The sequence below is a fragment of the Pholis gunnellus genome, assembly GCF_910591455.1.
Source record: "Pholis gunnellus genome assembly, chromosome: 7".
Lineage (NCBI taxonomy): Eukaryota > Metazoa > Chordata > Actinopteri > Perciformes > Pholidae > Pholis > Pholis gunnellus.
The window spans coordinates 21,852,340-21,863,455 of record NC_136533.1 but is presented as its reverse complement, the minus strand read 5'-3'; the positions used below and the strand labels follow the sequence as shown (position 1 = coordinate 21,863,455).

At 38.7% G+C, this 11,116-nt stretch overlaps 3 protein-coding genes across 3 annotated transcripts; all 3 read left to right on the top strand.

The window, feature by feature from the left end:
- Positions 1 to 517: 517 nt before the first annotated feature.
- On the top strand, positions 518 to 928 carry LOC306698333 (histone H3.2; the record flags this gene model as incomplete). The annotated part of the gene is made up of 1 exon (XM_079162590.1): positions 518 to 928. One exon carries the CDS (start codon positions 518 to 520, stop codon positions 926 to 928), a length of 411 nt encoding a protein of 136 aa, XP_079018716.1.
- A 1,746-nt stretch (positions 929 to 2,674) lies between these two features.
- On the top strand, positions 2,675 to 2,992 carry LOC306698549 (histone H4; the record flags this gene model as incomplete). Its single annotated transcript, XM_079162886.1, has 1 exon — positions 2,675 to 2,992. The coding sequence occupies exon 1, from the start codon at positions 2,681 to 2,683 to the stop codon at positions 2,990 to 2,992; it is 312 nt and encodes a 103-aa protein (XP_079019012.1). The 5' UTR covers positions 2,675 to 2,680.
- Positions 2,993 to 5,261: 2,269 nt separating this feature from the next.
- Positions 5,262 to 5,894, top strand: LOC306698547 (histone H1-like; the record flags this gene model as incomplete). Its single annotated transcript, XM_079162884.1, has 1 exon — positions 5,262 to 5,894. The coding sequence occupies one exon, from the start codon at positions 5,262 to 5,264 to the stop codon at positions 5,892 to 5,894; it is 633 nt and encodes a 210-aa protein (XP_079019010.1).
- Between the last annotated feature and the right edge of the window lie 5,222 nt (positions 5,895 to 11,116).

Genomic DNA, 11,116 nt, shown 5'->3' with positions numbered 1-11,116 from the left:
TCTGCAGATAGTTATAATAGTTATTGTTGATGTATACTTGTGTCTGATGTCCAATGTCATACAAGTTTCTTCCCGTTTTTTTCCTCTGTTCTATGAGTGTTAAATCCACATTGTGAGCTGGTAGTATCCAGGGAGGAACATTTCCCCATATTACATTGGGACCATACTCTAACCCATATAAACCGTATTTTTTGGCTATTGAACTGATTGTCCAACCAAACCCTTTGCCTTTACTTTGTGTGTATTCCCAGCATTCATTGAGCACATCTGTTGCAGGAAGTTCCTCTCCAGGCGGACCACTCTACATTTTGGCGGATAATTTGAAAGCATTTTCCGCCAATGAGCAGCGGAGACTCGGGCGGTGGGTCGCTGCTCTGGGCGGGGCTGAGCTCCAGGAGGAGCCCCTCACCAATCAGGAGCCGGAGGTCTGAAGCTGCGCCACCATTTCACAGTTTAAGAGCAGCTTGTCTCCTCGTCGACTGCATGTTTGTCCTGATCAGAGAAAGAAGAAGAAGTCATGGCAAGAACCAAGCAGACCGCTCGTAAATCCACCGGAGGCAAAGCCCCCAGGAAGCAGCTGGCCACCAAGGCTGCCCGTAAGAGCGCCCCGGCCACCGGCGGCGTGAAGAAGCCTCACCGTTACAGGCCCGGTACCGTGGCTCTGAGAGAGATCCGTCGCTACCAGAAATCCACGGAGCTGCTGATCCGCAAGCTGCCCTTCCAGCGTCTGGTGAGAGAAATCGCTCAGGACTTCAAGACCGACCTGCGCTTCCAGAGCTCCGCTGTGATGGCTCTGCAGGAGTCCAGTGAGGCTTACCTGGTCGGCCTGTTCGAGGACACCAACCTGTGCGCCATCCACGCCAAGAGGGTCACCATCATGCCCAAAGACATCCAGCTGGCTCGTCGCATCCGCGGAGAGCGAGCTTAAGCTGTCTGCTGATCCACAAACCACAACGGCTCTTTTAAGAGCCACCTCACTCTCTCTGAAGAGCTCATTCCTCTTCTGCAAACATGTTTCACCATAAATGACAACTCCTCAATTAAGTCATTCTGTACTAGTATTCTAAAACGTAAAGAATTTGACGGTTACATCCCCGAACCTCTTAAATACAGAATATGTTTGATTAAATTGTACTGTTCACGTTATATAATAAACAATGTCAGTTTAGGAGTATTACTTGATAATTACTTTTGTTAATTCTGCTACGTGTGACTTCGTAGTTCATAGCCGATGCTGCATAAACGCAGTTAACTTTGTCTGTTATTGTCTCATTGAATGAACATGTGTAACACAATTCAACCCCAAACATCAGCGTGTTACATCACAGTACTTGAATAATGAAAATTGAATAAAGGAAGTCCAGAGTCGGAAATAGAGACGCCTCACCTTCAAAGTAAAAGTTGCGTGTTTTCAAACGTGTTTGATCCATTGATCAATTTAAAGAAAGCTAAAAGAAATGCATAAACAAATATTAAATAAATAAATATTGAACATAATGTTTAAAGGTGAGTGAAGTGCCATTGGTCGTATACACTGAATTATTTGTATGTATTTATTTAAGTGTCCGTTAGAAAGAAAAACAACTCAGTTTAACCTGATTAATGAAATGTTTTTGTCTGCTTAATTAAATGCAACGTCTCGCGGTATTTGCAGCAGATACCTCTTATTCACCATGTCCATATACTGGAAGCACCCTCTCATAACCTTTACGTAAAATATCACGTTATGTCAAAATTATTAATGATAGTAATATTGAAGATCATCATGTTTGTTTGTCCAGGAGTCCTGGCTGGTTTCTGGGTGTGAGGGTAAAATAATGAAGCTACAGGAATTTAATCCCTGCTCCCATTCAGCTTTGTGTCTCTGTGCTAAAATATTCCACAAAGATAATACAGAAAGACTTCTTTATGCATCTCAAATACTCTCTGGTGCTGTAAAAACATTTTTAAAGTCAGTCTACACACACGGACTGAACAAATGAATAAAGGAGCATGTCAGAGATACATTCCTCCTCTTCTTTTTAATTGTTTAAAAATGGTAGATGATGCAGGTTTGCAGAAGCTGACCAATGACATTAGGTAATACCCCTAAACTGACATTGTTCTTTATACAACGTGAACAATGGCATATGAATTACACCTCATGCATGGACCCCTAAAGACATTGCCAAACTTGCATTGTCTATCCCCTGCCCTATCAGGTGAAAGTTTAGTCTCTTGATAAATTGTATCTTTCCCATAAAGCATAGAATTAAACCTTATTCCATAAATCATGAAGAGTAAAGTCTTAAGTCAATATGACCGCTATGATTCGTTAAAGTCTTCTGATTTGTTTTCATATAGTTTTTTTTAATTCAAACCCACACAAGCTAAACCACACTTTGCAAATGTTTCTCCACATCATGATTAATTACAAGAGAAATACATCATGGTTGTCCACGATATTGTACTTCAGTAATTATAAAGTACATTGTTGAGTATACAACTTTTTTGCTTGACTTTCAGCAACAAGCAGTAGGAGACAGCAGGTGGCGCTAACGCGTTTAATGATCACCCTTCAGTTAAATCAAAAGAAGAAGAAAAGCCCCGCCTCTGTCTTCTATCACGTCCTCAGACAGGATTTAAATATCAGTGAACCAGCAGCATCCTTCATCTTGTTGTTAGACTTCAACCAGTGAAAATGAGCGGAAGAGGAAAAGGAGGAAAAGGACTCGGCAAAGGAGGCGCTAAGCGTCACCGTAAAGTGCTCCGTGATAACATCCAGGGAATCACCAAGCCCGCTATCCGCCGTCTGGCTCGCCGCGGTGGAGTGAAGCGTATCTCCGGTCTGATCTACGAGGAGACCCGCGGTGTGTTGAAGGTCTTCCTGGAGAACGTGATCCGTGATGCCGTCACCTACACCGAGCACGCCAAGAGGAAGACTGTGACCGCCATGGATGTGGTGTATGCTCTGAAGAGACAGGGACGCACTCTGTACGGCTTCGGCGGTTAAACTCTTCTCTGTTCGTTATCAAAACATCAACGGTCCTTTTAAGGGCCACACACTTCCTCAATAGAGCGTTGACTTCCTGTTACAATCAGCAGTTTGAAACATTGTGTCTTTTGTAGCATCGAACTGTAGTTTAAGAGTGAAAGCTGCTTCATGCAGTCTAGTGCAGATGTTAAGGAAATAGATCGGCTTCAAGTCTTTGCTGATATCGTCAGTTTAACATAACATTGGGGAAAAACAGTTTGGAGACAATATGGAGCCACAGTTGTCAAACTCATAACCTGTAAGGTCCTTATCCAGTTGTATACTTTATTTTAAGTGACAAACTGAACATTCATGTGACCCTGAGTTCATTTCTGTACCAATGACATCACTTCCAAAATGGCTGTCTGGCTGGTCAGCACATTTGGCAGAACTTTTTGTTGCTAAAGTTAAGTTTCATCACATTTAACCATTTTAATGCTTTGATAACACATCCTACATCATATCTAAACTCTTCTAACCATGTTCATCAAACTAATCTGTCTAAAGAGTAATGAAAATTTGCCTCAGAGGCCTTTACAATCTGTACACATATGACATCCTCTGTCCCGGAACCCTCACATCTGAACAGGAAAAGAAAACTAACGGGGAGAAAGGAGAGAAACAGTGGAGGGATCCCCCTCCCAGGATGGACAGAAGTGCAACAGATGTCACGTGTACAGAATGAACAATATAACAGTTGCATTGTGAGCATGAGATGAGTCTCTGCTCCAGAACAGCGTCCTCACACAGCGCATCATGTGTCATTACTGTGCCTCACTGTGTATTTATACATTCAGTGAACTTGTTGTACATGAATAAAACTTTTTCTAAATGACATAAAAACTGTAAAGAACAACAAAGTTTTACTGTTGTGAAGAGCACAGCAGGACAGCTTGTTTTGTTTGCAGCATGAAAGAGTTTTTAATTAATCTCATGTTTTATGTGCTGTTCAGTTGATCTACAAGAGAAATGTGAATTGTAACGTTTGTTTACGAGATGCATTGTTATTGTTGTCACAGTGTAAATAAATATGCACCGTTGATCTTTTAACTCTTTCAGCAATAAAATACATCTTATTTGTATTTGTTGTTTCCACATCACAACTTAGCTCATGGTCATCAATGGGATCATGTGAGGAGCCCCTGAATGCACCATGTTCTGCTGTTTCTCATTCTAGTTTAATTGTTAATTGCTTCTAAATGTTTGCAGTGTGTTGTTCAGTACAGACCTCTGAGTTTTTACTGACTTTCCTAAACAGGAAATCTACTGCCGGCAAAAGTCCAGCTCTGGGTAGAATAATGTGCATTTAAGTTTGCAGACTCACACAAGCTAAGAGTTGGAACTGAATCACTTTAAATGATTATTGTATTGAATGCTATAACCATAATAATGATAATCATATTTAGATTATTAATAATAATACGTAATAATTAGTTAGTATTTAACAGTTTAATCATAAATAATGATCAAATTAGTTTTATTCATCAAAATAAAAATCTCCATCAGTGCTCACTTTAATCATCAGCAGAACATCAGTGAACCATTATTACTGTAACACTTAAAGCCACTCATGCTTCCCAAAACAAGTGACATTTATTTGTCAGTGTGTTTGATCATTAATAGTATAACTATTTATATTACAAGTTATTATCAGCAGAGGACATGTTCACAGTGAACAGCTCTGATAGGAAGTCTGGCTGAACTGCACCATAAGCCTCAACCATCATCAGTGTGTTTGCTGCTCCCACAATAACTTCAGCTTATTACAAACTGATCAACAACAGACGGTTGTTTTTACATCGAGACTCTTAACAAACATGTGGACCAGTTGGAAAACCACTTTTGATGGAGCTCTGATGCATTTTAAATCATTTTTAGAGAGAAATGAGTGGGAAAAGCCGCTGATCAGTGCTGTCCACGGCGGTGAGGAGGTGAGGTTTGGAGGCTCCTCAAACAGAACACAGAGATCATCAGAGCTCTACGTGACTTCAATATGAAGAGACACTAGTCCGCTACCGGCTCCCTTCACCGTCAGCCTTCAGTACTTCTTCCACATGTAGTTTTGAGTCTTTATCAGTGAAGAGAAAACACAAGTGACTCTGCTTTCAGACCGCACTGAGGAGTCCCGGGCTGGGTTGAGTCTCCACGGTTCTCATGGTGTGTTTAAGTCCAGCCCCCTGCTCTGAGCTCTTCAACAGTCAGTCAGACTCTCATGTTCTCGTAACTACAAACACATCAACGATAGAAAATGTCAGAAGTAGCTCCAGCTCCAGCTCCAGCCCCCGCGGCGCCCAAAGCAGCCAAGAAGAAGGCGTCCAAGCCGAAGAAGGCTGGTCCCAGCGTCGCTGAGCTCATCGTTAAAGCTGTGGCCGCATCCAAGGAGCGGAACGGCGTGTCTGCTGCCGCCGTCAAGAAGGCTCTGACAGCCGGAGGATACGATGTGGAGAAGAACATCTCCCGCGTCAAGACCGCCATCAAGAGCCTGGTGGCTAAGGGGACTCTGGTCCAGACCAAGGGGACCGGGGCCTCAGGCTCCTTCAAGATAAGCAAGACGGCTGTCGAGAAACCGGTAAAGAAAGCCGCTCCTACAGCCAAGAAGCCCGCAGCAAAGAAACCCGTAGCGGCGAAAAAGGCCAAGACAGCGGCAGCAAAGAAACCAGTAGCTGCTAAGAAATCACCCAAGAAGGCAAAGAAACCCACAGCGGCCAAGAAACCTGCCAAGAGCCAAAAGAAGGCAGCCAAGAGCCCCAAAAAGGCCACCAAGAGTCCCAAGAAGGTGGTCAAAAAGGCCCCCGCAGCCAAGGCCCCTGCAGCCAAGAAAGCCCCTGCAAAGAAGGCTGCCAAGCCCAAAGCCAAGAAAGCAGCACCCAAGAAGAAGTGAGCTGTTCTCAGTCTGAAGTACCAACGCTCCTATAAAAGGCTCTTTTAAGAGCCACCCACATCTTCCTTAAGAGCATTTTCCTGTTTGTTCAGAGGTTTTTAAGAGCAGAAATTAGTTACTTTTTATTTTGAGACAGAGAAGTGATACATTTAAGAATGTCACATTGCTCATATAGTTACACATACATATTTATCAAATAGTAACAAATTTAAACATACATACAGGAGGAGAATAAAGTAGCACAAATGTAAGGAGAGACAGACATATTAGACACAATAACTAGTTTGTATTCATGTTTTATTTGCTGTGATGCAGCCTATGGGTGGGTTTAGTTGTAGCTGTATGACTGATTGTCAGTGGAAACAAATATAAGTGTTTTATAATCCAGTTTACAGTAAACGTGAGCAGCTGCATCAACTTATCTGTCTGGAAGTTGAAGAGTGAGCTGCATAACATGATAAATGTGCTGCAAAGCTTCACAGGAGAGACCGAACGCTGACTCAAAGGTTGAGAAGCCTGCTGAGGATAATAACTATAATTATACTTTGAGCTGTAAAACCAGATTTTTTTTTCCAGGCAACTAATCACTATAAGAGCAATCATATCATGCACATAATGCTAAATATTATTAATAAATATCTCAATTCATTTAAATAATTTATGTAATATAGTCATAAATTAAATCATATGTAAAAGCATTAATGTTATTCAACGGTTTCACACACCAACATAAAAGTGTAATGTGGGAAAAACAATACGCAAAGAGATAAAACTCCAAACCAGATCTCAATAGACAGTCGGTGGCCGCCCACATCTTTCTCCTTACATACCGTTGGGGTCAAATTTGACCCGTTTTGACATTTGACAGCAGTAAAAATACCCTAAAGGTCGTTCTTTCAGCCTGAAATATTTTAAAATGTTATACTTTTGTACAGGTGCTACAAGTTTTTGTACACTGAGGCTGTTTTGGGTCAAATTTGAGCCGTATCTATTGAGATGGATTATAAAGGTACCTCAGTGACTGACATCATGGCAGCAAGATTCAGTGTGCAACAGGCCCTCGGTCTGTTCTTCCAACATAAGGTTGATCGTGTCAGAGCAGGAAGACAACGTGGAGGAAAACTCTGATTACTGACTGATTATTGAGTTTATAATAAGCATTTTATTATGTAATGTTTTGTGTTCTAAGTGGTAAATGTTGAATTAATATTGATAATCATGATATCTTATGATATAGCAGTGGTGACAGCGTTTAATGGTTGCAATAATTAAATATGGTTATATTATAAATTCCAACAGTTCCAGAATGTTCCTGCCATTTTCAAATTCAGTAAAATATATTTAAGTCATTATGGCTTTTATGTTTTTATGTCTTATGTAAAACAGGACATGATAATGTGTAATAGTAGATGTTTTTGTCCAAAAACGAATGTTGTAAAACTTAGAAAATACACTCTCCCTGCTCTCTGAATCATGTATTAATCCTTAATAATTAAGGATTGATCATACATTAATTAATGACAAATAGGCTATTTAGACATTCTAAATAGATCTGTAGTTTAAACATTTTATATAGACACTTACTATGAGGGAACTCTTGGTCTGGGTCAAAATTGACCCGAACCATACCGTGAAGGCATTCAATATGAACAGTAAGTAAGGGTTAAGAGCATTTTCCTGTTTCATCCATATACTTGTCATTAACAGCAATCACAATATTTATATTGGCCTTTTAATTAAGATCTTATCTCGGTATAAATACCCCAATGTTTCAAATCCAATAAAAATTAATGCTAGCAGCTGGATCTCAACTAGACTTTGTGGGAGTTCAGGATGACACTGAAAAGCAAATCTTCACTTCTATTTAATCACAAATGTGACAGTAAAGCTGAGCGGCCAGTCAAAAGCCCTCCAATGAAACAGTTTCTCCTGGTACCTTGTCAACATCATTCTAATAGGAGCAATCACAATATAGAAGAAATGATTTCAATAAACATTTGTGAGTTCCTTCTGTTTATTGACATAGTGCTGACAATAGTCATAAGATAAATATGTACCAGCACCTTCATATCTAACAGTAATTGTTATTTATTATTCATTACCTGGGCCAACTGTCATCACAGTTCATAGCATTAATAGCAACATCAAGTCTGAATTAGTTTAGATTATCCCTCAAAAGCAGATCTCAATAAACAGTTATTGGATACATGTAATGAGAACCTAACTTTAGATGAGCCACGAGAAATCACTTTATTTAGAAAGGAATACAAATCTTGATTTAAACAGAAAATATAATCATATCATTTGAAAAAATGACATCCCATTAGAGTCATCTTTAAAACAACTATTTCTGTCTGCCATTTATTTTTTTTGGTCATTATCTCAGTTTATCAGTTACCAGTCTTCTATAAAAAAAAGGTCAGTTCATGTAAACTGTAGCTTAGTCATCTGTATCTCGCATACACATTCGAGGATTATCAGGTTTTACTACATCTACAGATGTAAAGTAGAGCCGTTCTGGCAGCAAAGCTTAAACAAACATGGTTACACACATACAGCTAGTTTAATACATGACAATCTAAATCAATGTTTGTTTCCACCAACAGTCAGATGTGTAATGTCATCTCTCTCTGTGGTTCCTCCTCATGGACTGAAAGAAGAACTGGAAGTTGTGCCAAAGATGGCGCTCACAGCTAAAAGGCCTCTTTTATCTACAAGATCTTAGTGTCAGAGCTGCTGTCCTTCCTCTGGATATTGAGTTGATTCAAAAATAGTATTAAATATATATAATTATAATCTGCAGTTTGATCCGGCTCCACTAGCAGTATGTTGATAGAAACTTGAGCAAGACACTTTGTAGCCTAGAGTGTAGAAGTGTGATATAATCTGAATTTTAAATCACTTTGGATAAAAAAAAAAATTTAAAAAAAAAATCTTATCAAAAAACTTGTAGATGCTTTGACTAATTTATTTCTGTATGATTCATCTGTAAAAATAAAATCATACAAAGCGTGGGTATGTAATATTCTCATTAGTTGGGGAAACTGTTTTAAGTCCTTGAATGTCTCTTGGGTTCAACAGAACATATTTTAAATAATTGAATCAGTTAAATCACTTGAGCAGCTCATTGATATTTTTCTTATTGTGACAAATGCATCACGTTTTTTGAGATAATTATAACTTTAATAGTCTATGTATCTGTCACAAATTAGTTTGATAAACCTGGTTAGAAGAGTTTAGATATAATGTAGGATGTGTTATCAAAGCATTAGAATTGTTAAATGTGATGAAACTTAACTTTAGCAACAAAAACAAGCATTTTTTGAGATTAGCTAGTTATGCTAAATTGTGCTGACCAGCCAGGCAGCCATTTTGAAAGTGATGTCATTGGTACACAAATGAACTCACGGTCACATGACCTCAACGGGATGTTCAGTATGTGTCACTTAACCTTTTAACCTCTAAGCCTATTTTGAGCCCTCCGCTTGAACATTTCATACCCACACTAAGGGGCTTATCTCACTAACTACATGGTCTATTTGAATAAATTTGAATGGTATAACACTTGTGATAGTTTTTTAATATATGTACATATCAGTGTATATGTTACTGGTTAATGCTGAATGAATATAACACACGGCTCAAATAAAAAATGTTCAGGTTCGCCTGAAAAAAAAGCAATTTACAAAAAAGGAAATTGTTAGTCAAATTATGAAAGAAAAATGTACATATCAGTAAATAAAATGCAAACAAATTATATTGAATTATCCTATTTTAGTTCTATTTCAGTAATTCCATTCCAAAATGTTTTTTGGTTAATTAAATCTAACCATAAAAGAAATGCAAATTAAAAAATCATACATTTGTTACCATTCAAAAAATAGGCGAAGTTGATTAGTTTTTAAATGAGGAAAACATCTATATGTAAACACCCAATGTGACATATATGTAACATTTCAGATCTTTGGCACTAGTGGTCAGTATTTAAAAAATATGTTCAGAAATGTGTTCTATGTGGTCTGTTTAGTCTGTTTTATATCCCCTATAATATTCCTTTACGGAAACATGGGTTTGGGTTCGTATGGGTTAACGTCATGTAACTAAAAATGTAGTGAAAGAACAAAACGAGCCGGATAACTTATTATCATCATGATGAACAACATGTGCTTCTAGACTGTTACAGAGCTCAATAGGTCTGGTCCAGGCTCCAAGGTTTAATGTAAATGATCACTTCGTAATGTGGTCTGTTTCATCAAAAATAACATTTGCAACTCTGTATCATAAGTTTCAAGCTGTGGAGAATGAGCTGCACCATCGAGCAGACTGACACACAGCGACATGGAAGTTAAACATGAAAGGAAGGAACAGAAATCAGATCCTTGGAGGGAAATGGACTTAAGATCTGAGTCTCAGCTCCAGAACAGCGTCCTCACACAGCGCATCATGTGTCATCACTGTGCCTGTAATATGTGAGGCCTATGTGTATTTATACATTCTGTAAACCTGTTGTACATGAATAAAGCTTTTTCTAAAGGACATACAAACTGTAAAGAACACCAAAGAGAGTTTTACTGTTGTGAAGAGCACAGCAGGACAGCTTGTTTTGTTTGCAGCATGAAAGAGTTTTTAATTAATCTCATGTTTTATGTGCTGTTCACAGTTGATCTACCAGAGAAATGTGAATTGTAACGTTTGTTTACCAGATGCATTGTTGTTGTTGTGACAGTGTAAATAAATATGCACCGTTGATCTTTTAACTCTTTCAGCAATAAAATACATGTTATTTGTATTTATGTTGTTTCCACATCACAACTTAAAGCTCATGGTCATCAATGGGATCATGTGAGGAGCCCCTGAATGCACCATGTTCTGCTGTTTCTCATTCTAGTTTACTTGTTCATTTCTTCTAAATGTTTGCAGTGTGTTGTTCAGTACAGACCTCTGAGTTTTTACTGACTTTCCTAAACAGGAAATCTACTGCTGGCAAAAGTCCAGCTCTGGGTAGAATAATGTGCATTTAAGTTTGCAGACTCACACAAGCTAAGAGTTGGAACTGAATCACTTTGAATGATTCACGTGTTGAATGGTATAACAATAATAATGATAATAATATTTAGAATACTATTAATAACAATAATAGTAGGTGAGGTTTGGAGGCTCCTCAAACAAAACACAGAGATCATCAGAGCTCTACAAGACTTCAATATGAAGAGACACTAGTC